At 51.1% G+C, this 26,789-nt stretch overlaps 1 protein-coding gene across 2 annotated transcripts in view; it reads right to left on the minus strand.

Moving 5' to 3' along the window:
* Positions 1–26,789, minus strand: part of ELF4 (E74 like ETS transcription factor 4) — a 66,320-nt gene that overhangs the window by 3,772 nt on the left and 35,759 nt on the right. Inside the window, exons 1-7 of one of the 2 annotated variants that reach the window (XM_043973659.1) lie at positions 21,322–21,362; positions 11,169–11,392; positions 10,767–10,938; positions 9,192–9,275; positions 7,722–7,910; positions 1,797–1,880; positions 1,408–1,600 (exon numbers count right to left, since the gene is read on the minus strand). In XM_043973659.1, coding sequence (XP_043829594.1) covers positions 1,408–1,600; positions 1,797–1,880; positions 7,722–7,910; positions 9,192–9,275; positions 10,767–10,938; positions 11,169–11,240 — 794 coding nt within the window. In that variant the 5' untranslated portion in view covers positions 11,241–11,392; positions 21,322–21,362. Of the gene's footprint in view, positions 1–1,407; positions 1,601–1,796; positions 1,881–7,721; positions 7,911–9,191; positions 9,276–10,766; positions 10,939–11,168; positions 11,393–21,321; positions 21,363–26,789 lie in introns of those variants that run through there. The other variant, XM_043973660.1, reaches the window with a different exon arrangement.

Below are 26,789 nucleotides of genomic sequence, written 5' to 3' on the forward strand. Positions count from 1 at the left end.
TTGGAAACTGATATGGCAAAGAGATTTCCCAAATATATTCTTTTTTTTTTTTTTTTTTTTTTTTTTTTTTTTTTTTTTTTTAGTGAGGCAATTGGGGTTAAGTGACTTGCCCAGGGTCACACAGCTAGTAAGTGTCAAGTGTCTGAGGCCGGATTTGAACTCAGGTACTCCTGAATCCAGGGCCGGTGCTCTATCCACTGAGCCACCTAGCTGCCCCCAAATATATTCTTCAACATAATAATCTTCATTGTCATCACCGTCATCACCATCCCCATCACTCCTCTTCCTCCTTCTCAGCAGAGATAAACTGTTTTATTTTTGCGGGGCAAGTGACTTGCCCAGGGTCACACAGCCAGTAAGTGTCAAGTGTCTGAGGCTGGATTTGAACTCAGGGCCTCCTGAATCCAGCACAGGTGCTTTATCCACTGCACCACCTGGCTACCCCCTGGACCACATGTTTTCATCTACAACTCCGGTCTTCTGATAAGTCCTGGATATGTGACTCTGGGCAAGTGCCTTCATCTCTCAGGAGCGTCTCAGGCAACTCTGTCTGATTCCTACCTGGGGTCCCTATAGCCTGCCAAGGGGTCAGTGGAGAGATTTCAAAGGGTCTGTGTGATCTTGGGTTGGAAAAAACCCAATTCATCTTTCTTTTCGCTAACCTTTGGTTTCCTTTGTAATTCTATGTATTTTAATTTGTGCATTTCGAAACCTGATTTTGAGAAGGGGTCTATGGGCTTTACCGGCCTGACTGGCCCCCAAAGGGAAGAAGTCTTGCCCTAAGGCTCTGAGTTGTTGAGCAGATGCCAATCTGTATTGGTAGAGGAGGTCTTCTCGCTCTAACTTTCTTAAAGAACTCACCAACCTGGTCAAATGAATAACAGCTGTCTCACATTGCTTTGAAGTTGACAAAGCTGGGGCAGCTAGGTGGCGCAGTGGATAAAGTACTGGCCCTGGAGTCAGGAGGACCTGAGTTCAAATTTGACCCCAGACACTTGACACTTACTGTCTGTGTGATCCTGGGCAAGTCACTTAACCCTCTTTGCCCCGCAAAAAAAAGAAAAAGAAAAGAAAAAAGAAATTGACAAAGCACTTTCCCTGGATTATCTCCTTTAGGGAAGGTAGAAGCTCTCCCTCACCTAGGGAATTCCCAAGGGCCTGAGCAGGGGATGGGGAGAAGGGGCTAGGGTCAGGCAATAATCAGAAAACTCACTGGAGCTGGAAGGAGCTTCCCCGCCCAGAGGTGAGGGCAGCCTCAGTCCTAGAAGGTGTCTCAGGAGAAGGGCATTGGCCTCCCACGTGCCCGGAGGGTTGAACAAGAGGCCCAAAGCAGGAGAGGAGAGACTGTGGTAGGGCATGAGGGAGAAACACTCAGTGATGGTGGGATGTGGCCCCCAATGGCTTTACCTCAGTGCTCGTCCCATGGTCTCATAGTTCATGTCTGGCTTGTTTTTCTGCTTCCCCCACAGCTTTGACACAGCCTTGGAGTCCACAAGCTTGAAGATGCCCTTCTCACGCTGGGTCCACTTGATGTACTTGGGACAGGTGTTCTTGTCCTGCAGGAGAGCCAGCAGGAACTCCCAAAGGTAGATGGTATTCCCTGCAAGAAGCAGCATTAGCAGACACGGAAAAGTGCATCTGTTCCCCCATCAGACTGGAGGCTCTCTGAGGGCAGGCACAGTGCTTCCCCCTTCATCAAAGCAGGGCCTCTCCAAGAACTGGGGCCATGTCTCCATCCTCCCCCTACCTCAGCCTCCCAGTGCCAGAAGGTGAACAATACAGAGAGCAGAATGTACCTTTGCCATCCTTGGACTTCTTCCGGATGGGAAAGTTGGGCTCACTGACTGGTGAGGGACAACGGGGTGCTTTTGCCTTCTGGACTGTAAAGGGGAAGATGGATGGGGAAAGCAGGATGAGTACAGTGCCTCAGTGCCCCTGAGCCTGAGACCAGGGTCTCAAAATGACAGCAGATGAGCCCTGATTGGGCCAATCCACCGAGGCACACATTACAGCTTCTCCTGCTCACTCCTTGTTCCATGATGTCCCAAATCCAATCTGGGGATCCAAAAGGTAGGCATGAAAAGGTCAGCTTTTAGGGGGTTCCATAAACTCCTTACACATTGGCCACTCTCTGTGCTGGTTTGTAAACACGTCAACAGCATGTGGCCCACTGAGTGCCTCTCTCTCTCTCTCTCTCTCTCTCTCTCTCTCTCTCTCCCTCCCATCTCCCCCCTACCCCCTTGCAGACAGCAAGGGCTGATGTAGGAGAGTAGCCTCCCTGCTGTAGTCCAGACAGAGAGCTAGGCCATAAGCAATAACAAATATGTATAAGTCAGAGAATTTAGGGAGACTTGTATGAACTGATGCAGAGCAAAGCAAGCAGAACCAGGAGAAAAATAATACAGACAGGCTTCATAACTCTGGTCAATGCAGTGACCAATGGGGCTTTCAGAAGCCCAATGGTGAAGCTGCTTACCTCTCAGCAGACAGGGGTGAATAAAAGGTATGGAATGGGGCATACATTATCAGCCATGGCCAGTGTGATGATGATTTTTGTTTGACTGTGCTTATTTGTTATAAGGAAGGATTGTATTGAGGGCTTGGGGGAATCATTGGGGAAATAACAGTGATATGAAAATATATGGGGCAGCTACGTGGAGCAGTGGATAAAGCACTGGCCCTGGAGTCAGAAGGACCTGAGTTCAAATCCTGCCTCAGACACTTGACACTTACTAGCTGTGTGACCCTGGTCAAGTCATTTAACCCCAATTGCTTCACCAATATATATATATATGTGTGTGTGTATATATATATATATATATGTATATATATAATGTATATATTATATATAAAGAAGGAAGAGGAAGAGGAGAAGGAAGGAAGAAAGGAAGGGAGAAGGCAAAGGGAGGGAAGGGGACAGAGGAAAAACAATGAGAAAATGGGGGAGGGAAAGAGAAGAAAAAAGGAGGGAAGGGAAAAGGAAGAGGAGGAGAAAGAAATGGAGGGAGGGAAGAGAGAGAGAGAGTGAGAGAGAGAGAGGGGTGCAGGGGAAGGAGGAGAAAGAAAAGAAGAAAGGAAAAGGAAAGCAAAGAAGGGTTGATCCGAGAGTCCTGGTGCCCAGCTTTCTTTTGGTCCCAGTTCTACCACCAACCCATTGCTTGGGTTACCTCTCAAAAATTCCTTAATTCTGGCATGACAGACATAGAAGAAGTTGGGGAGCCCTCTTAGGTTGGGCAGATTCATCCCAAGAAGCCCCTGTCCAATGGCTTTTGTTGCAATTTGTAACATGAAATGGAAGTCTGAGGCCCCTGGGACTACTGCACCATCTTCTTTTTTTTTTAATTAATTAATTTTGCAGGGCAATGAGGGTTAAGTGACTTGCCCAGGGTCACACAGCTAGTAAGTGTCAAGTGTCTGAGGCCGGATTTGAACTCAGGTACTCCTGAATCCAGGGCCGGTGCTCTATCCACTGCACCACCTGGCTGCCCCTGCACCTTCTTTAACTGTGATGTTAGTCCACTGTGAGACAATTGCTCTGGGAACTCAGTTTATCCCTGAGTAAAATGAGGCAGTTGGACTAGATCAGAGTGATTCTCCTTTCTCTACCACTCGAAGGTTTAAACCCTAAGAGGGAGGTTGTAGAAGCATGATTATCCCCATCTGACAGAGGAAGAAACTGAGGCTCCGAAAAAGGAAGGGATCTGCTCACAGTCAATTCAATTCAATTCATTTCAGTAAATATTTATGTGCCTACTACATGGCAGCCTCCATAGGGACACTGGGGATTTTTAAAAAAGCAAATAAGGGCAGCTGGGTGGTGCAGTGGATAAAGCACCAGCTATGGATTCAGGAGGACCTGAGTTCAAATCTGACCTCAGACACTTGACACTAGCTGTGTGACCCTGGGCAAGTCACTTAACTCTCATTGCCCCGCAAAAATATTTTTTTTTAAAAAGCAAACAAACAAAACCAGTACCAGTAAAACTCAGGGAGTTTACATGGGGGGGGGTGCGGCTCAGAAGGAGGTGGAGGGACAATTACATAGAAAATTGAATAAAAAACAGATAGAAACAAAGTAATTTCCACAGGTAGTACATTAACAACTGGGGGAATGAAGAATTAGGGCTGGAGGAGAGAGGTGAGCTTTAAAGAAAGCTGGGGGTTCTCTGAAACAGAGGGGAGAAACAAGTATATTCTAGGTGCAGGGGGGGGGGAGCCTATGCAAGGCATTGAGATGAGAGATGAAATGATGGGGAATGGCCAGTTTGTCTGGAACATCAAGCCTCTGTGTGTGTGTGTGTGTGTGTGTGTGTGTGTGTGTGTGTGTGTGAGAGAGAGAGAGAGAGAGAGAGAGAGAGAGAGAGAGAGAGAGAGAGAGAGTGAGAGTGAGAGAGAGAGAGAGAGAGAGAGAGAGAGAGAGAGTGAGAGAGAGAGAGAGAGAGAGAGAGAGAGAGAGAGAGAGAGAGAGAGAGAGAGTGAAGCTTGCAGGAAACTTAGAAAGGCAGGCTGGAGTAACACTGGTAAAGGTTTTCAAAGTGTTAACAGAGGGTTTGTACCTTTTCCTAAAGGCAACAAAAATCACAAGAGTTTCTTGAGCTGAGGCGTGACACAGTGAGACCTGTACTTTAGGAATATCAATCTGGCAGCTGTGCGTTAGATGGATTAGAGAGAGAAGTGAGTGGAGGAGGGAGGGAGGGAGGGAGCTAGCTAGCTAGCAAGCCAGGGAGGGAGCCAGGGAGGGAGGGAGCCAGGGAGGGAGGGAGCCAGAGAGCAAGCCAGCGTGAGAGCGCGGGAGGGAGAGAGGGAGAGAGGGAGGGAGGGAGAAGGACCAATTAGGAGTCTCTACAATAGTGAAGAGGAGAGGTGATGAGGCCTGGGCTGGGGCAGGGGGAGGAAGGAGGGGTTCCCGCTGTGGAGGCAGAATTGACAACGCTTGGCAACTAATTGGATATGAGGGGGTGAGAGAAAGTATTGAAGTATTGCCGATGACTCAGACGTTTTGAACCTGAGTGACTGGAACAATAGTGATGCCTTAGGAAGAGAAACATTCAGAAGAGGGGAGGGTTTGGGGGGAAAGAGATGGAGTTCTGCTTTGGACATGCTGAATTTAAGATCTCTGTGGAACATTCAGGGGGTAGAAGTTTGTCAGATGGTATGGGGAAGACCTGGTGAATACAGTAGCTTATTAAAATTTCAATCTGGGGCAGCTAGGTGGCACTGCAGTGGATAGAGCACTGGCCCTGGAGTCAGGAGGACCTGAGTTCAAATCCAGACTCAGATACATGCTAGCTGTGTGACCCTGGGCAAGTCACTTAACCCCGATTGCCTCCCCAAAAATAAATAAATAAAGCCCATCTCTATTTTTTCTTATGTTCATATGCATGGTAAATTCAAGAACTTCTTTCCTTTCATATGAAATAGGGGATAGAGAAAGGTTTAATTGAAAGCCAAGGGGTCCGAGGACCACAAAAGGATGGGAATCCCTGCAATAGGTAGCTGGTGACATAGGGTTAGGGCTCTGGATCTGGGAACCCTCCAAAGTTTTTGGGTGTCCTGGCCCCTTATGGAAGTTTGGTAAAGCCTATGTCCTCCTTCTCAGAAGCAGGTCTGCAAATCATTGGAAGAAATGCTACCTTGTACAAAGAGATTAGTGAAAATCAAGACGTCAGTTTTTTGCCGTCCAAATTTGTGCACCCCCTGAAATCTATCCACTGACCCACTGGTGGGGCTGGACTCCAGGTTAAGAGCCCTGGATGTAGAGGGTAGCTGCATTTACATATGCAGGTCCTTGTCAGAGCCAGGATCCAACTCCTTAGGACTCCTTAGACTCTGCCTTTAGAAACGATCTCAGGAGCAGCTAGGTGGCGCAGTGGATAAAGCACCAGCCCTGGATTCAGGAGGACCTGAGTTCAAATCTGGCCTCAGACACTTGATACCTACTAGCTGTGTGACCCTGGGCAAGTTACTTAACTCTCATTGTCCGGCAAAAAAGAAAAAAAGAAAAAAAAATGATCTCTAAGCACCTGCCAGCTGACACATTCCATACTCCTTCCACTGCCCTGGTTCTTCTTGCCCAGAACTGGAGGCCCATAGAGAGAATAAGGAACCACAGGCTGTGAAACTGAAAAGGACCTCAGAGGTCATGTAGGTCACGCCCTTCCTCTTAATGAGGAGGACACTGAGGCCCGGGGAAGGCAGATAGGTGAGTTCTTAGTCCAGAGAGAGTCTGCAATTGAACCCTGGTCTTTTGACTCCACTCCCGGAGCTCAAGCTCAGGTCTGCCCCCCTACCGGCCCAGTCATCTACCTACCTGATTGCCTGATTGCTTCACTACTTGATCAATTCCAAAGTATATTACTCACAAGACCCCTGGGAGATAGGTGGGTCAGGTATTACTTCTACTTTACACAGGCAGAAACTGAGGCCCAGAGAGATTAAGGGACTTACTTGGGACAGTGATCACAAAGAAATTCATTAAGCATCATTACTCACCTATTATTGGTCAGGCACTGAGGTAGGGGCCAGGAAAAGAAAGACTTTGAAAACAAAACAATGTCTGCCCTCAGAAACCACTCATCCTTAGAGGCAGTTAGAATATATATATAAAAATGAGGGAATACAAAGTGATTTCCAGGATAGGAAGGCCTTGAGCCTAGGAAAGGAGGAGGACCAGAGCTGAGCCTTGGACCTAAGTATTGCTCAAAAGGTGGCCTTCAGTTTTGGTGAGTTTTTTATAAGGAATATAGACTAATCTTAGACTTTAGACGATTTGCATTGTGTTTCTACTTTCCTATCCTTCTAATCAACATCACCTTGTGACTACCATAACAATAAAAGGTCTATCTAGAAAACTGAAAGCTTCTTCCATTTACTAGTCTGGGAGATAAATTAAGGGAAAGGTTAAGTAAGGGAGATTTATGATCTAATACCCAATTTTAAATCTCACAGTTTGGCCTAAGAAGGGAGGAGGACCAGGACTGAGACTTGAAGGGAGATGGGGATTCCTGAATGGAGAAGAGGAGTGAGGGCACTCCAGGCAATGGCAAGGTGGCCATTTTAGCCAGGACATATTTTTACATGAGGGGTACGCTGAAGCCAGATTTTTCAGGGCTTTAAATGACGAGAAGTTTGTAATTGTTCCTGGAGCTAAGAGGGAGCCACTGACATTTCCTGTGGCCCGACCCTGTGAATCTCATTTTGGGCAGCTGTGTGGAGGATGAACTGGAGGTGGGGGGGCTGGAGGCAGGGAGGCTCTGCCAATCAGGAGGATACTGCGAAGGTCCCAGGGGGAAGTGATGAGGGCCTCAACTAGAGCAGCAACTGTGGAAGTGGGGAAAAAAGGCCCATGAAGGAGATGTTTTGGAGGTAGGATTGATGGGACTTGGCAATTGACTAGCTCTGGTGGGGTGAGGGAAGGAGAGGTGAGAGGTAAGGATGGAGTGAGGGAATTTCAAAGCTGGGAAACAATTTTTAAATGTTAGAGGCCTTTCTCTGGTTCTTTTTATTTCAAGGGCACCTGCATAGTCCTTGGGCTGTCCTGAGGACTCGCCTTCCAGCTAACATTCAGCATCTTAAGAAAGCCAAAATGTGGTGCTGATGGTGACATTTCAGGCACTGTGGCAGGCCAAGAGGGAACTATCTGGGCCCCTTGCTGGATACCGAGTAGACAGCCACCGATGAGCAAAGCTGGTCTTGCTCCCTACAAAAACAGAAGTACTTACCTTTCTTCTTTGACCTCATTGGCAGAGGCCTCCCGAGGTCTTTGTCCATGGGACTGTCCTCTGGCACGGAGAACCCCTCAACAGTCACATTCCCGCCAGTCGGGATGTCTGCCCCCGAGGAGGCAGAAAGCACACAGTTGGTGAAGGCCCCGGAAGAGTCCTGCTCAGTGAACAGCCCGGAGCCACTGACTGCAGGAAGAAAGGCCCAGGTAGCCTGAGTTGGGGGCCAGGACAGAGAGAGGACCCCTTCCCCCAAGGATGGTGGCATCCAGTCATCTCAAGGCCTGGACACACAACCATGTACAAAGGTGACCCTTGGAGTCTCTCAAGCAGCCCCTAGGCCAAGGCAAGGGAGACAATTCAGTCCAATGCAGAGAGACTGGCACTGGGTATAAGAAGTTGTTGTTCAGTAACCTCTGAGTCTTTGTGACCCCATTTGGGGTTTTCTTGGCAAAGATACTGGAGCAGTTTGTCATTTCTTTCTCCAGCTCATTTTACAGATAAGGAAACTAAGGCAAACAGAAGGAAGTGACTTGACCAGGGTCACATAGCTGTCAGGCCAGATTTGAACTCAGGAAGATGAGTCTTCCTGACTCCAGGTCCAGCTCTCTATCCACTGCAGCGTCACCTCGCTATAAAAGTATAAGAGGACCTGAGTTCAAATCTCATCTCTGCTACATATTAGCTGTGTGACTTCAGGCACATCTCTTGCCCTCTCTGGGTCCCTTTCGCCTCTTTATAACATGAAGCAATTGATCTCTCCTATCCCACCATTCCCCAATTCCCCATAAATTCTTTCCTTGGAAGATTCCCTTCTCTGTATACTACAAAGATTCTGTATGGACATGGTTGGTTGCAAATTGTCTCCCGCCTTGGCCTGGGACCTCTTTGAGGCAGAGGTGTGTTGCTTTCCTTTGGATCTCCAGTTTAGCACTATGGCTGGCACCCAGTAAGCACTTAATAAATGCTTACTGCCTGCCTGGACTAGAGAGGCCCTAATTTGGTTGTTTGTTTTTTTGTGGGGCAATGAGGGTTAAGTGACTTGCCCAGGATCACACAGCTAGTAAGTGTCAAGTGGCTGAGGCCAGATTTGAATCTAGATTCCCAGTGTGGAATCTTTCTGAATCTCCAAGGTAAGAATTCCAACAGGGTCACAATCTGTGTCCCCTAATGGCTGCCTGTGACCCTGCTCACTGTACCTACTGGGCTCCTATCTTACCAAGCAATAGCTATGCATCCTCTCCAGCCCAGCCAGCCAGAGGAGAGATTAGAAAATCTATTATCCTCTATTTACAGAAGGGACACCGAGGCTAAGAGGGGAAGAGACTCGCCCAAGGTCATGTGGCTGGGAAGTAGCCAAAGTGAGATTTGAACCCAGGTCCTCCCCAGTCTTGCACTCCTTCACTCTCTGGCCCCCTGCTGCCTCTCTGCTGTTTGGAGTTTTCTAGGGAGAGGAAGATTCCAACTCACACATGCGACTTTCATCCAGTATGTTGTTGGGAGCCTCCACATCAAGCAGGACTTCGGTGGCCATCACCGTCTGGTTGTTGTCATCTGGTGTAAGAGAAGGGGGAGGAGATAAGATAAGTCCACATGGGCCACAGAGCGGGGACGTGGGCCCAGCCAGAGGAGGAGGCTGAGACAGGAACCCTGGGCACTGAGGAACAAGGGGAGGGGAGCTACGGGAAGCTCTATGGCCAAACATCATTGGGTTCAACCCCCTGGGTCTCTGACAGAGCCCTGAGGGATGGTTTGAGGGAAACTGTGACCATCATCCAAGTGGAATAGTGGGGAGAGTGCTGCATTGGGAAGCAGAGGTCCTGGGTTCAAATCCTATCTCCGCTGCTCCCCAGAATGGGTAAATTATCCCCAGGCCTCAGTTTCCTCCTTTGATCATTCCAAGGTCCTACCTTTTCAAGTTTACCTCCTCACCCCTCCCAGCTCAGTTCAATAACTTTTTTTTTTTTGGTGAGGCAAATGAGGGTTAAGTGACTTGCCCAGGGTCACACAGCTAGTAGGTGTCAAGCGTCTGAGGCCAGATTTGAACTCAGGTCCTCCAGGGCCAGTGTTTTATCCACTGCACCACCTAGCTGCCCCCCCCCAGCTCTGTTCAAAGATTCCACATGCCCAATGCGCATTCCCATTTCTATACCGGTTCCTATCCTTTCCCTCTCCTCCCCTTTTTGAAGCTCAGCCTGACCAGCCCCATCTTCACTCTCCTACTGGATCACAAGATGTCAGAGCTGAAAGGGGTCTTATTCTACAAATGAGGAAACTGAGGCCCAGGGATGCGATGTGGTTCCACAGCAGTAGCAGAGTTAAGCCTCAAACCCTGGTCCTCTGGTGCCCAATCCAGCACTCTTTTCACCACACTAAGCCAACCAATCCAATGTTCTGTTTCATGAGTCTTGTCTCCTCAGTTAGACTGTAAGCTTCCTGAGGGCCTGGACCATCTCATGATACTTTTGTATCCCCCACGAGGATGAGCACAGGACTGGCCACCCCTCCCCCTCAGGTGTGTCTCTTGGTTACTTGAATGTTCCCTAACTTCCCTTCCTAATGAAGTCAGCCCGTCTGCAGTTTCTTGGTGGGCCAGCCTGCCATTCATTTCCATACCTCATTAACCCACAGAGCTTTGGGGCTGTACCCCTTGTTGGAAGTGATGAGTCCTCATTGTTTGTCTCACAGAATGGGCTGGGGGTGGGGAAAGGGAGGGAGGGAGGAATAGGCCTGGATTTGGTCCCTCCTCTTCTCCTTGCCTTTGGTAGACGGTTGGGCCCAGGCCTGGTCCTTCCAGGTTTGGGGGCCTAGCTTAAAGCAGGGTCACCAGCCTCCTCCAGGAAGGCTTCCTTGCCTTAACTCATTTCCTAATAGTCCATCTGTCCATCCCTTCTCCAACAGCTCACCTTCTGCCCAACTTGGAGGCAGAGAGAAGCCAGCTGGAGCAGCCAGCGCCCTGCTCTGCCTCCCAAAGTCCCCCTAAAGCTTTCCTTCACACCCAGTCCCCCCAGCCCACCCCCAGTCCCAGCCCCAATGAGGATGGACCTGACACCACAAGGCCTCCCTCCAGGATCTGCCCTTCGGCCACCCCCAGGTCCCGGTCCACCATGATGCCATTGGGAACTTCATCGCGGTCCAGTCCAGAGTAGAGGTGCAGCAGTTCTGGGCAGGGCAGCTGCTCTACAATCACCGCTGGAAACACGGAGGGATCGTCCAGCTGTGGAAGGAAGGACCAGCTGAAGGCATCCCCTCCCCCAATGCACACACCTCCTCCAGGGAGTCCTTCCTGATTCCTCGCAGCCCGGCACTGCCCCCCCCAGAGAAGGGGAGACCCAGGAAGGTGCTCTGTCCCAAGGTTTGGCTAACCCAAGGTGGGGTACTCCCAAAGACAATAGGGTGTTTGGTGGGGGTGCTATCTCTGATGCTCCAAGAGTTGCATCCATGTACCTGCTGGATTTCTTCCATCCCGCCGTTGGCAAACTCAAATACCAGTTCACTGCTCTGTACAGCAGTGGCCATGCTGTCTCCTCCCAAGGCCAGTGAGAAGGGGACCTCTGGGGCCTTGAGATCTTCTGGGCTGAGAGAATCACACCGGCAAACTCCTAGCTGTCTGAGAATTTGCCCTGGGATCAGGGCAGCATGCTGGGTGGGACTCAGCTGGCTGGGGAGACCTGGGTAGAAGAGAGGAAGAAGAAAGAAGCCTGTGAATTCACCTTCCCCTGGGTCCAGCCTGTTAGTCCTGAGGACCACCAAGGGGAGGCAGGAGGAGACAAAAGAGGAAAGATGAGAAGAAGGAGGAGGAGGAGGAGGAGGAAAGAATCATAGAGTGGCAGAGCTAGGAGGGTCCGGAGAGAGCATCTGGTCTGATTTGACAGAAAGAGGAAGTTAATTGCCCAAAGTCACCCAGCTGCCAGACTTAGCAGAGCCAGGTCTCCTGAATCCCAGTCCATTGCTCTTCGCCATATCATAAGAGATAAAAGTGAGAGAGCCAGCCAAGCAGAGACGAAGCAAGAGGGAAGGAGGGAGGCAGGGCAGGGGTAGGGATCAAGAGAAAGAAAAATGGGGGAATTCTGCAAAACATAGGAAGAGGGGAAGGAAGAGAAGGGAAAAGAGAGAAAATGTTTCCATTGAACAAATGTTTGTTGAGAGCAGCATTGGCCTAGGGGCCTGACCCAGAGAAATAATGAAGACCCCTGCCGAGATAGGCCTCCTTCCTAAGGGGACCCTGGCCACCTTAGCTGCTGCTATTCCTTTTCCCCTTCTCTTCCCCTCCCCTTTTCCTATCTTCTTCCTCCCATCACACGTATCCCCCCTCTCCTTTCCCCCTTCTCTCCCTCTTTTCTTTTTCTTCTTTCTTCTCTTCTCTTCCTTTACCCCTCCATTCTTTCTTCCTCCTTCTCTTCTTCTTCCTTCTCTTTCTATCTCCCTCTTCCTCTTCTCTTTTCCTCCTCTCCCTCCTTTCTTTTCCTTCTCTCCATTCTCTCTTCCTCCCTGTCTCCCTTCTCTTCTCCTCTTTTATGTCTCCTTTCTGTCTCTCTCCTCCTCCTCTCCCTTCTCTCTTCCTCCTTGTCTCCTTTCTCCTTCCTTCTCCTATCCCTTTTCTTCTCTTCCTTTACCCTTCCCTTCTCTCTTCCTCCTTCTCCTCTCCCTTCTCTCTTCCTCCTTCTCTCCCTTCTCTTCTCTTCCTTTACTCTTCCTTTCTTTTCCTCCTCCTCCTCCTCTCCTTTCTCTCTTCCTCCTCCTCTTTTCTCTTCCTGCTCCTCTCTCTTCTCTCCGTTCTTCTCTCCTCTCCTGCTGCCTCCCACTGTCCTTTCTCTGGAGAAAGCCCTGGTCCCTTTTGCCTGATGCCTCCATCTCCCCCCAACCCAGGGGAAACAGAGCACTCCCCTCCCCCAAGCTGCAGGCACTCTGGGCCAACACAAGACACAAGTAGAGAAATTGGGATTCTGTAAGAGCTGGTAAGGCCTGCACAGTGGGCCCACTGGAAGCCAGCTGGCACAGTCAGTCAGGATTTGCCCCCAGACTCCAGTGGAGGAAAGATCTGTGCTGGCCAGGGACTGTGCTAAAAGCCCGGCGCCCCCCAACACCCCCTTACATTATATAAGCTTGCCCAGAGAGGGCTGGCAAACAGGGAGACAAGATGCCCTGGCCCAGAGCCCCCCAACCATTGGCAGCTGTTCTGGATTCAGGACTGAAATGTCACCCTGGGAAAGCCTGGGGACCTACCCCCCCAACCTCCCCCAAAAGACATGGATCGACCTCTCTCCTGGGAACTGGTGAAGACAGCAACAGCCTGGGGGATGGGGATTGGGAGGAGGGGATTCTGCCTGGGCTCCAAGTCCCTGTCAGGCTCCCCGGCCCCTAGGAAGCCAGTTCTGAGTACTCCAGTGCTATCCCTGCCGGCCGGCCACCACAGAGACTAGCAGTTCAGTGCATCCCAGCTCATTTTCTCTATTTCAGGTGTGTTAGTCCTGCCCCCTCCCCCCCCCCTCCTCCCCCAGCTTCTGCAAAGCAAGGACTGTACCTTCGGTTCGCCTCTCCTCTAGCTGCCACGGTTTCTGGCCCAGGACTAGGCACAGGTGCTTGGAGATCTTATTCAGGACTGCAGCTTCAACTGTTACCCCTCCAGAGATGCTTCCCAAATCTACACCAGCCAGAGTGACCTCCAGAGCTTACTCCCCCCCTCCTCAATGGACATCGGCAGCAAGATGCTTGACGTCAGCATCTCAATCGTGAAGTGACCAAAAGAGACCTCACCATGGCTGCGCCCCAGCCCACCGCACCCCACCCCGACCAGCTCCCCTGCCTGAATTCCCTATTTCTCTCAGTGGCACCACCACTCACTCTCCCCACCCCAGAGACTCCCTGACTTCTTCCTCTTCTCGCCACCCCCTCCAGCATCCAGGCAGTTGACAAATCCGGTCGATTCTACCTCGGAAACATGGTCTTCTCTCCACTCCCACTCCTCTCACCTAGTTTCAGACCCTCATCACCTCTCCCCAGGACTATTGCAACAGCAAATTAAGTCTCCCTGCTTCTAGTCTCTCTCCTCTCCGATCCATCCACCACACAGCTGCTGAAATTCTCTCCCCAAGGCTCATGTCTGGCCATGTCCCTTCTCTATTTAAAAACCCGTTAGTAGCTCATCATAACCTACTGGATGAAGTCGAAAGTCTCGACCCCTGTCATTCAAGCCCTTTCTCGATCCCATGTACCGTTCCATGCTAACCTCCCACTATCCCCCTCTGTGTTCCAGCCAAAGTGTACTTTCCTCCTCCCTAGTTCTGATCCTGCCCTCTCTGTTTTCCCTGCCTTCACTCATGCTGTTCCCCATGCTTAGAATACACTTCTCCCCCACCCCAGTCCTCCCTTCATTCAAGACTTAGGTCAGGCCATACATTTCCATGAAATCTTCCTTCTACCTGGGGGAAGTGGGCCAAGCCACTTCAGATTTCCAACAATCCCTGATATTTCTTTGTGTACACCTTTTAAATAATAGTTAATATTTATAGAGTACTTCCGGGTTTGGGAAGCTATATATTATACATATAGATGTGAGTATATGCATAGAACATGTCATTTGGAAATGCTTCTTCTACACCCTTCCCTCCTAACGAAATTCAATGTAACAATTGTTGATTCACCGATTAAATGACTCCTAAGTGTGCAGACTGACTAGGATGTAAAACATAAAAGCAAATACCAAAACATCCCCTGCCCTCCCGGAGGAGATATTGTGACCCAATGGAAGGAGCCCAGGATTCCCAAGAAGAGCAGCTGAGTTCAAATTCTGACTCTGATTCATCCAACCTACCTATGTGAACTCGGGCTGTTTTTCTAATTTGTAAAATGAGGCAGTTGGGCATTTTAACAAGCTCTGTGACCCTAGGCAAATCACTTAACCTTTCTTGGCCTCAGTTTAGTCCTATGTAAGATGAGACTAATAACAGCAGCTACCTCCCAGGGTTGTCCTGTGGATCAAATAAGATCAAAACTGTAAAGTGCCTGGCAGTGCTATGTAAATGCCGAGGATGATGATTATGATGATGATTATGGCCTCTTACGGTTGTTGTGCTGAATAATTGATGGGTATAAAGCACTTTTCGAGCTTTAAAATGCTATCAAAATGGGAGCCATTTTTATGATATGTAAGGTTTATCTTAGGTACCATTGGTATAAACTTCCTGAAGGTACAAATTGGGTCTTTGTATACCGGCCCAGGGTCTTGGGTTTCACAGGCTCTAAACACTGGCTTATTGAATAATTATTCACATGATAAAGTCCAAAATCCTGGCCCTCCACAATCTGGCCCTTATCCAGGGGCAGTATTTGAATCTGGGCCTCGGCCCTAATGGATGTGGAATGGGTAGATCTGAGTGGCCACAGCCACTTTGGATCTGTTTCCTCCTAAAAAGAATTCTAATAATTCCTCTTCCTGATAGTAATAATGATATTTCTTCCTCATAATAGCTACCATTTATCTAGTGTTTTCAAGTTTGCTAATAAGCAGGTTACAAATATCCCATTTGATCCTCACAACAACCCTGGGGGGGCGGTAGGTGCTATTATCAGCTCCACTTTTCAAGATGATGAAACAGGGGGAAGCCAGAAATTAAGTGACTTGCCCTCAGTCACTCACCTAGTGTCTGAGGCTGGATTTGAACTCTGTTCTTCCTGATTCCACATGCACCCACCCATTGCACCACCTAGCTGCCTCCTAGGTGATGATAGCACTATGTACTGCTTCCCTCACTATAGGCGGCCTTGGGGAGAGTGCTCGATAAAACTGAAACTACTAAAGATAGGGGTGGGGGAGGCCGTGGGGAGGGAGCTGGTGCCATGGAAAGATCTGACCTAGGTTCAGATATGGACTCTGTGTCCCTTATGCTCTCAGAGCCTCAGTTTCCCCATCTCTAAAATAGGAGAGGGGTGGATTGGACTACATGACTTTCAAGGTCCCTTCCAGCTTGAGATCGCCGATCCATTGTGTGTCTCCTGCCTTGTTTTGTTATTCTTTAAAGTCCCAGGAGTCTTACCTACTCAACTAAGTTTCCTTAAGCCAGGGAGGGACCACAGTTAGAGACTTCCGGTGTATCTTCCCCCTCCATACAATGCTTAATGCTGAGTGAGGATTCACTCAGTAAAGCTTGACTTCTCTTGCTGACCTGATTCCCAGCTCTGTTTAACACCCCTCGATGTAGTAGCAATAGCAGCAGGCCTGTAGCTCCTCCCCCACCATCAGCCAGCCAGTGACCACATCCTTTGGGGGCTACCACCACAGCTGAAAGGCCAGGAAAGCCCCCCTCCCCCCAGAAGCTCTCAGCCTGGAGGGAGGAGGGGAAGAGGTGTTGGCTGGTCCAGACATTCTTGCCTTAGTGGGAAAAACCAGCCTTAAAAAGGGGGCAGGGGGGGCAGCTAGGTGGCACAGTGGATAGAGCACCGGCCCTGGAGTCAGGAGTACCTGAGTTCAAATCCGGCCTCAAACACTTAACACTTACTAGCTGTGTGACCCTGGGCAAGTCACTTAACCCCAATTGCCTCACTAAAAAAAAAAAAAAAAAGGGGGCAGGAGGAAAGGCTGCCCGGGGCATGTCCTTTGCCACCTCACCTACACAAATGCACTTAGACTGGTTCCCCAGTCTCAGACTGAGCCTGTTAGAATTCTGCTCTGTCCTCCGAGCTGGCTAGGAGGGATCCCCTAGCTAGAAGTGTCCACTCCCATCTTCCTAAAAAACATTGGCTGGCTCTCTCCATTGCCCCCATCACAAGCACCAAGATAGCAAAACTCTTCGCCCATCTCACGCCCACACCTCACCTGCCCCCAAACAAAAATAACAACTAACTAACTAAAAAGTGGAGAAGGACATTCTGGGCTCAGACCTGGGAATTCCTTCATTTAAGTCTCCCTGCCACGGATAAGGATAAACACTGTGTGACAAAATAAATAAAAGTACAATAGAACATAAATAATGTTAATATGTGGTTTTCTAAATCAATATTTGGTCCCCAGGCATCCTACTGGCCTCTTGTTTCTATTTAACACTGCTGGATTAGAGCATTGAGAGGTTACGTAATTTGCAAATTATTTATTTTGTTAAATATTTCCCAATTACATTTTAATCTGGTTCAGGGGTGTGCCTGGAAGCGTTCAGGCTGCAAAGCTACCCAAGGGGCCAGGATTTAACACCTCTTTGCATTTCTCCAAAACCATGAATTTCAGAGAAAGTAAAGACCTGAATTGGTAGAGGGAGTCTTCTCCCCACCTGGGAGGTTGCCTATACAGATGAAGTAAGGTCTAGTCTTTATTACTATTAAATTAGAAGGTCCCTGAGGACAAGCACTGGGTAGTTTTTCTTCTTTATATTCTCAGTTCTTAGCACAGGGCCTTGCAAATAGTTGCCACTAAATACCTGTTTGGTAAAACAAACAAACAAACAAGAACATCCTCCTGAATTTAAATTCCAAATACAAGTTACTTTTCCATCTAATCTCCCTGAGTCTCAGTTGCTTCTCCTGTCAAATGGCCAGAGTAGTACTTGGCCTTGCTACCTCACAGGAGCTAAAACAAGAAAGCTTGTTTATAGGATTTAGTGCTGAGAAGAACCTTAGAGATGGGCCAGTCCACATTTTACGGATCAAGAAACTGAGGCCAAGGCGGGGGAGGGACTCACTCAAGGTCACACAAGGAGTAAGATCATAGGACCTGGGTTCAAATCTTGGCATTGTTAACTCCCAGAGGTCTCCTGACCTTGAGCAAGTCAATCTTTTCTGGGTCTCAGTTTCCCTGCTTGTAAAATGAAAGGGTTGGACTAATCAGTCTCTAAGGTACTTCTCACCTGTAAAGTTTTTATCTTTCCCAAATCCCAGCTAAGTAGAACAGGGCTTCTTAAACTTTTCCCACTCTCGACCCCTTTTCGCCGGAGAAAATTATTATGTGTATATGGATATATAAAACAGGCATACATAACCTTGCACTGTTGCCAAATTTTTCAAGACCCCCACATTCACTTACAGGATCCTATATGGGGTGGAGACCCAGTGGGCCTGGTGGCAGGAAGACCTGAGTTCAAATCCAGATTTAGATACTTATTAGCTGTATGACCTTTGGCAAGTCACTTCACCTCATTCCTGAATTGTAACTAGGGATCATAATAGCACCTACCTCCCAAGGTTGTTGTAAAGATTAAATAAGCTAATATTTGTAAGGCGCTTAGCACAGAGCCTGGAACTTAGTAAGTGCTTAATAAATGCTTGTTTCCATTTTCCCTAGGCCATTTGGAGGATCAGACTTTATGAGCTATTGACCACTCCACCCACTTCCCAACTAATTTGAAAGAAAGGTGACAGTTCTCCCTCCCCACCAGCCACCTGGTGGCCACTCAGCCAATCCAGAATACTCTTACTGAATCATTTCTGCCAGGTGTCTTAGCAGAGACCTACTCAGAAATGGGCCTTGCCTGTGGCCCTGTTCTTTGTGTTGGTCTGGGTCATCGGGTAGATGGGTAAATCTGGATGCAAACTGTGTGCATGCCAGGAGGTGTGGGGTGCGTGGGGTGTGGGCACCATTAGCCCTTGCATGCATTTGTATCTGTCCTGCCTGCTTCCATAGAAAACCCAAGGCAGAAAGTCCCGCCCCCTCCCATATAACAAGTCAAGCCTTCCAGCCCAGCCCAAGCTACCTGAGAACCCCGCCTCTCCCCCCCAAGGCAGGGGTGTCCTTTTTGCCTGGTATTCTCTCATCCTGAGCCCTGGCTTTCTAGTAATGGACGCTCCATTAATGTGGGTTGAACTGAATTGAAGGGGGGGGGGGGAGTAATCAGTTCAATTCACCATACATTTATTAAGCACTTACTACATGCATGGGGGCTGCCCTTTTCTCAAAAGAGCTGACATCCTAAGACACAATCGAAACATCCCTACCAAGTATATTGCCGTGTAATACAAAGTAATTCTGAGAGGAAAAGAGTGCTAACACAGCCAGGATCAAGGAAAAGGCCTTGCCGCCGGGAGGAGGCAGCTTCTGCTCTGAAGCAAGTTAGAGATGCTGACACGTGAAGGTGAGGGCGAAAACGCCGGTCACACACGGGGGAAACAGGGGCAGGGGGTGGCATGTTGTGGATGAGGCTTGGTGAGGGCGATGGTGGGGGAGCGCTCCGTGAAGGGGCTCAGAGAGGGTGATGGGGGCTGAGAGAGAGAGAGAGAGAGAGCGGGCCCTCAGCAAAGACGAAGGACGATGGGGAACGTTCGGTGAGGGAATGGGGTGGGCTCAGGAAGGGGGGTCAGCGAGGGTGAGGGGGCTCAAGAGGGGATGGGGTGGCCTCAGAGAAGGGAGCAGCGAGGGTGAGGGGGGCTCTGTTAGGGGATCAGGGCCTCAGCTGGGACGACGGGGACCGATCAGTGAGGGGATGGGGTGAGCTGGGGAAGGGATGGGAGGGGCTTCGCGAGGCAATGGAGGGCTCAGGGATGGCGATTGGGGGTTCTGGGGAGGGATGGCAGGGCTCTGGAGGGGGATGGAAGGGAGCTGGGGGTTTCAATGAGGGCGATTGGGGGCTGAGGGAGGGGAAGGGGACACAATGAGAGAACAGGGGACTCGGTGAGAGGATGGAAGGCTCAGCGAGAGGATGGGAAGGGCTATGAGTGGTTGGGGACTCAATCAGGAAGTGGAAGACTCAATGAGATGGGGAGGGTCCGGGAGGAGGTGCAGGAATCAATGAGGAAATGGCTCCAAGAGATGAGGAGGGGCGAGGAGGAAGCGGGGGGCCCGGTCCAGGGGGAAGGGGGGCTCCTCGAGGGGTATCCAGGTGCTCAGTGAGAGGCTGGGGGTGCTCGGGGAGTCGGATGGCGGCTCGGAGCTGGCGAAAGGCCCGCTGCCAGTCAGAGCAGCCCGGTCATGCCGGGCCCCCGTTCTCTGAGGCAAGCTCAGAGGCTTGACAGCCATGGAGATGGGGGGGGGGGGGCGCGTGCAGGGGTCCGGGCCACCGCTGCAAGAGCCCCCCCCTCCGCCGCTGCCCCCCCCCCGCTGGGCACAGCGCGGGCCCCAACCGGGGAGGAGGGGGGGCGAAAGGAGCCAATGGGCTCCCTCCTCTCCATCCACTGCATCTTCAAGCACTTTGCAAACTCTGCGAACCTCGCGCCTTCCCGCGCCGCTCGTGCCGGAGCCGGTGCCGGTGCCACCGCCGGTGCCGCCGCCGGTGGTGCCGCCGCCGCTCCGCGATCGGCCGGTGGGCGGGCGGGCTCGGGGGTGGGTGGGGCGCGCCTTGGCCGTGAGCCCGCCCCGAGCGGCGGCCACGACCGGCCCAGCGCGCGGCCCGGCCCGAGCGGCCGCCCCAGACACGCCCCCGGCCCGGGCCCCGCCCCCGGAGGAGAACGTTCCGACCCGGTAGGCCGCCGGCGGCCCGGCCGCCGGCGGCCCCGGCTCGGGCTCGGGTCTCCGCAGGTGGCTGAGGAGCGCGGGGAGGGCCGGGGGGGAGGGGGAAGGCCAGGGAGGAGGGAGAAGAGGGGCTCTCATTTACATGCGGACTCTGCCCCCTCCCCCGCCTCCCGAGCGCAGAGCGCCGCAGCCCCTCCCCCCGCCCCCCAGGAAACCGCCGCCGGGGGCCCGGAGGCCGGGAGGGGGGGGGCCGCACCGGCGGGAAGGAGGGGGGGAGGGGCCCCAGGCCTCCAGCCCTGGGAACCCCAGAGCCCGCGGGCGGGGCCTCAGTCCTCACCTCTGCTTCCCGGCGGGGCTGAGCCGAGCCCTGGGAACCTTTTCCCCTTTTTCCCTCACTCCTGGGACTCGGCGGCCCCGACCCCGGTCCGAGGGGCCCCGCAGGAGACGAAGGGCAAGCGGCCCGTGGCCCGGCGCGGGCACGGAGCAAGGACGGCTTGGGGTGCTCTGCGCGGGGCGGGGGGTGGGGTGGGGGCGCGGGAAGCAGCCTCACTATTGCCAAGACGCACAGCCGTTTGGATGCAGCAGCAGCCAGTCTCGGCCTCCCCCCTCCGCTCAGGATCTCCCCAGCTCAGTGCCAGATTCTGGTCCCCCGTGGGTGGGTAGGTAGTTGAGTGACTGAGTGAGTGACTGAGTCAGTGAGCTAGTGAGTCACGGAGTGCGTTGGTGACAATTCCCTCAGCTGACCCAGTGGAGCTTACACACGTTGCTAGTACCGTTTGGCCCCCTCGCTCGGAACTGACAAGGCCAGAGGCCAGATGGACAGAAAGGTGGGCCTGCCTAGCCAGAGTCTTCCTCTTAGCTCCCTCCCACCGCCTGCAGCTGGTCCCCTCGTGCCCATCACCGAGACCACTGAGGAACGCCTCCACACACACACATACACACATATACACATGCACACACATATACACATGCACACACACATATACACATGTGTGCGCGCGCACACGCGCACACGCGCACACACACACACCTTTCGTGAAGCCTGGAAGGAACCTGTTGTCATCCCAGTAAGTCCAACATTTTCCCCTTCCCTGTTTTACGGAGGAAGAAACTCAGATCTAAAGAGGGAAAGGGACTTGCTTAAGGCCAGAAAAAGAAGTCTGAGCTTCACCCCCACGGCCTCCCCTCACCCCCAACCACTGCCCAAAAGGTTCCCTCCGGAACACTTACCCTGTACCTCTATACAGAAGAACCACCAGCCAACAACATCCATCAACTAGCAGCCACAGCAGATTCTAGCTCTTGATCAATGAACCCAAGATGTTGACGTTTTACTAGACTGCCGGACAGGGTGAGGGGTGTGGTCCCTGGCCGCAGAGCTCAGCCGAGCGATGGAGGGAGCGAGCAAACAGGTTGTCGAAGGGAACAAACCCACAACCTTGGTCTCTCTCTCTCCAGCCCTGAGCTCCAACTCCTATGTGCAGCATTCTCCTTTCCTTGCTAGCTAGCTAGCTAGCGCTCTCTCTCTCTCTCTCTCTCTCTCTCTCTCTCTCTCTCTCTCTCTCTCTCTCTCTCTCCCTCCCTCCCTCCTCTCACTCTCTCACACACGGGGGCTGGGACCCAAAGCGGATTTTTTTTTAATAAAGCTCCTCCTTTATGTTCCTTTCAACCACCCCCTCCATTTGAGATGAAATCAGGAAGAGAGAGGCCAAAAGATAAAGACAGTGGGAGCTGGGCTGCCTGGGGTCTCTGTGTGCTTATTTACATGAAAGCCCTGTTTCCTTCCTTGTCCTCCAGGCTCCAGCATATTCCAGTCTGGGGCTTAACACAGCTCAGACTACACCAAATATACACAGTTCCAGGGCCTGCCCTGGGCCCTGGGCCCTCCCTCACCTGAAATGAATGACAATTTCAAGTTCCCTAATATTGCCCATGGGTTCCTTGAGGTGGGGGAGGCTTCACAGTGGATCCCAAAATGCCATGTGCATTGAGATCCCTTTCCATTCTAGCTTAAGCCTACCTCTCCAGACTTATTGCACATTACTCCCGTTCCTTCATGCATTCTGCCTTCTAGCCAATCTGGCCCATTTGCAAAGTCCTCCTTTACAACATTCCACCTCCCACCTCCCGGATTTTCCACAAGCATCCCTGTTCCTGGAATTCACTCCCTCCTCACCTGGGCCCCATAATCCAGAGTTTGCTTCAAGGCTCAGCCACATTTTTTTTAACAGGAAACCTGACCTGATCTCATTAATTATTTATGAATGCTCTTTGCTCATATTTTTCCTATAATCAATGATCAGTTTCAATATCAGCTACCTTGATAGACTGTAAGATCCATGAGGACAGGGATTCTTCTTCATTTTGCTCCTGTTAGCCCAGCACACACAGGCACTTAAAACAAGGACTAGTTGCACTGGATTAAACTAAGTTCCCATCCTGGCTCCCAATACCACCACTATGGGAACAAGTCACTTACTGTCTCTGGGCCTGCATTTTCTCTTCTGTAAAATTCATGGTGGGGGGTGGGGGGTGGAGTGGGGTTGGACTTAAGGGTCAACTCCATATGCATTGGGGGAAGTGAAAAGGAGCAACTGTCCCTTCTCCAGCCCCCACCCCTGAGGTTGGGAAGGTCTGCTCCTTCCTCCCCTCCCCCAGGCAAGATTAGGAGAGGGGAAGTTGTGGGCAAGAACTGGGCAGATCCAGTGATCCTTCTCTTAAAGAATTCTGAAGTTTAAGGAGATCACCAGAGGACTCGAATGTCCCCTCCAGCTCCAGGGTTCAATAATTGCAGAAGAGGATTCCTCATGGAAATAGGTGGTTCTAGTAAGAGGCTGGAGTTGTAGAATGAGAAAGGCCCCAGACTGGATTTTGTAATCCCGAGAAAGTCCCTGCCTGTCTCAGGGCCTCACTTCCCACCTCCCAAAAATAAGGGGCTTGGCCTACATGATCTCTGAGCACCCTTCCAGCCAGCTTTAAACACAAGTGTTACAGGCTACTAGGCCTGAAGTTAGGAAGACCTGAGTTCAAATCCAGCCTCTGACACAAGCTGTGTGACCCTGGGCAAGTCACTTAACCTCTCTCTGCCTCAGTTTCCCCATCTGTAAAATGATCTGGAGAAGGAAATGGCAAACCACTCCAGTATCTTTGTCAAGAAAAACACCTAACAGGGTCAGGGAGAGTCAGAAAAGACGGAACAACAGCAAGAAGGATTGGCAAAAGGAAGATGTTAATTGGAAGATGTAGCTTCAAATCCCAGCTCTGCTAGTCAACTGACCTTAAGCAAGTTCCTTCCACACTCTGGGCCTCAGTTTTCTCCTCTGAAAATGAGAAGTGGGGAGGGGCAGACTGGGTATCCTTCTAGGTCTAACACCTATGACCAGCTAAGACTCAGGTCTGCTCTAGAGCTAACCCTTATGGTCAAGACCAGCAAGCAGGGAAATGCCTAGGACCCATCCTTTCCTTTCCTTCCATCCTCCTGCCCTCACTGCCCTGCCTTCCACAGCTGATCTGGTTGGAGCTCCTGACCCTGGTCCTGAACAGCGAGGACTTTACAGGGCACCCATGTTACAGATGGGGGATCACACAGTCCATTTGTGACAGCACTCGAATTAGGCCCCAAACTCTCCTCAGTAGCTAGTTGAGGGCCTGCATCAGTGACCTAACGACACTTTCTGGCCCATGCCCTGTGGAGGAGAAGGGGGAGGTAGGAGTCCCAGATTCACAGCTTGACTCACAGTGTAGCCTTGGGGTGGCCATCTAATTTCTTGAGAGTTTTCCCCATCTTGAGAAAATGGCTCATGGGGGAAATAATCCTTAGGTGGCCAAAAGGGAATCAAGAGTGGGTGATGGTGGAAATAATCCCTAGGTTGGGTAGGTGATAAAATGAGAAACAGTGGAAGCAAAGTCTTAAAAACGACACTAGGGACAGCTAGGTGGATCAGTGGAAAGAGCACCAGCCCTGAAGTGAGGAGGACCCGAGTTCAAATTTGGCCTCGGGTGCTTACTAACTGTGTGACCGTGGGCAAGTCACTTTACCCCAATTGCCTCCCCCCAAAAATGACACTAAGGAAACTCGAGGGATTGTTGCTTTCGCTTGAGGCTGTGGTTTGGTATGGTAGAAAGAGAACTCACAGTCTGTCTGAGGCAGGAGACCTGGGTTCAGGCTGTGCTCCTGACTTCCTCCCTGTGTGATCCCAGGCCACTCACTTCTCTTCTGGAGGTGACCAGTTCCTCCTCCTTTAAATGAGGTGTGTGGGAACCTAGGTGTTTATAAGGGTCAGAGGACTGGAATCAGTGTCCAGCCTCTGACACTAGCTGGGTGACTGCAAGGCCTCAGTTTCCTCACCTGTAAAATGAGAAGGGGGTTGGAAAGCCTCGAAGGTTCTTTCTCAATCTGATTCTCTGAGAGCACGATTTGGTAGAAAGAATCGTGAAGGTCTGGATTCAATGTCCGGTTCTCCCACTCAAAAGACCCCTCCCAAAAGAAAAAGAAAAAACAAAACAAAACAAAACAAAAAAGGGGCAGCTAGGTGACACAGTGGATAAAGCACTGGACCTGGATTCAGGAGGACCTGAGTTCAAATCTGACCTCAGACACATGACACTACCTGTGTGACCCTGGGCAAGTCACTTAACCCTCATTGCCCTGAAAAAAAGAAAAAGAAAAAACAAAACAAAAGACCCCTCCCATCCCTAGGCCTCAGTTTCCTCTGGGGTGCACTGTGATGTCCCTCCCAGCTCTGTCAGAGTCCATTCTAAGTCCTTCCCTGCTCTGTGCGCCAAGGTGTCCTCCGGTTCTGCCAGAGTCTGTTCTAAGATTCTCCCAGGCTGGGATTTGGTGAAAGTGCTAAATGAGGATCACTGGGCCTCTTCTGCATCCCAGAAATCTTCAATGGCTCCGGGCTGACTCTGGGAGACTTCACTCTCAGACTACTACCTAGTGGGGGAGGGTCCCAGGTTGCAACAGCTGCAAGTGCCTGGGGCCCTGGCAGGAGGGAATGGGTGGGGTGCAGTTGTCAGGAGAGATCTCCCCAGCCCCCAAGCTCCTCTCCCTCCCTGTAACACCCTTGGGGTTGTGGTTATGTGGCAACATCAAGGCAGCAGGGTAATGAAGGAAGAGGCGGTACTGACAGTGATGGAAAAAAAAAAAGGCTCTCCCCAGACTGTCTACTGAGAACAGCCTGTGGCCCAGCCAGTGCCCACCCAGCCAATGCCCACCCATCCTGCCAGGGGTTCCTCTTCTCCCCTCAGTGCCCCACCAGCCACAGCTGATCAGAGGAGGCTAGATTGAGGGTGCCAGTCACCCTCTTTTTACAGATAAGGAAGCTGGGGTCCAGAGAGAGAAGGGAACTTGTCCAAATGAATACAACGACTAAGGGTCAAAGATGACTCAAGGAAGGGGAGAGGGAATCTGGGGGCTTTAATTATACCAAGTCAGAGCTGGAATGGGCCTCAGGGCAGGTCCACCCCCCCTCCTTTTTCAGAGGAGGAAACTGAGGCCCCAAGGGAGGAAGTGGCTTGTCTTATTGTTAGAGCTCCCCCTTCGGTCCCCACCCCCATCTCCTCCAGTGGGTGGTGCAGTGGATAGAGCAATCAGGAGTTCAAAGGTTAGCTGTGTGACCTTGGCCAAGTCCTTTCACCTCCTGTCTGCCTCAGTTTCCCCAACTGTAAAATGAGGATAATAACAGCCCCTCCCTCCCAGAGTTGTGAGGATCAAATGAGGTCGTATTTGTAAAGTGCTTAGCACATAGTAGGCCCTTAATCAATGTTACCTGCCTGCCAATTATGAAGATTGAATCACAGCTTTGTTGTTGGAAGGTACCGCAACCATCTAATATAATCCTCTCATTTTACAGAGGGGGAAACTGAGGCCCAGGTGACTTGCTCAAGGTCACAGAGGCAGTAAGTGACAAGGAGGAACCTTTATATTTCTTTCATATTCATTCACTATTTCCTTATCTGTTTCCCACTGTGTGTGTAGAGGGTGGGCAGAGAATCCCCAGAGATAAGGACTAAGTAGCAGTACGGCATTTGAAACCAGGTCCTTGGACCCCAAATACAGGGCTCTTGACTCTAAGTGGAGATTTCTATTTCTAAATGTGGAGATCTCTTAGGTCAGGGAGGGCCCGGGGAGTGATGGATTTCCCCTGCTGGGGAAGGGGGCATAATTCTGGGACTGGGCCCACCCAGAACTCACAGGGTGCCAGGGTGGGTGGGGGTGGGGGCGGGGCCCAGGCACAGCTGGCCGAGGCCTGGCCTGGCCTGCTCAGCACGGCCTGGGCTCAAGGCTTGGGTACTTAGGGGAATCCTGCGGGAGGGTCCGGTCCAGAACAGACCAAGTCGATTCATTAGGTTTGTTGTTTTTTTTTTTTTAAGGAGATGGGGTAATGTGTGACCGTGACCCAACAGGATATTAAGTCAGATTCCCTTTTACTGAAGGGGCACTTTGTTAAAGAGAGACCAACGCTATCTCCGCCTTCCAGCCCCTCCCAATAAGCCTCCTCCAAGAAACTGGTGCGTTCACTCCTAGCTCCCTTCTTCAATTAACTCTTTCTCCATCCTCCCCCAGGGCCCCTCCCTGCCTCCCTCCCCTTCTGAACTTTCCTGAAAGCTCCTCCCTGCACAATGTGTATGGCTTCCTTTAACAAACTCCCCTCCCCCCCACCCCCTTCTCTGACCTGGCAGGTCCTCCCCTC

The sequence above is a fragment of the Dromiciops gliroides genome, chromosome X, assembly GCF_019393635.1.
Source record: "Dromiciops gliroides isolate mDroGli1 chromosome X, mDroGli1.pri, whole genome shotgun sequence".
Lineage (NCBI taxonomy): Eukaryota > Metazoa > Chordata > Mammalia > Microbiotheria > Microbiotheriidae > Dromiciops > Dromiciops gliroides.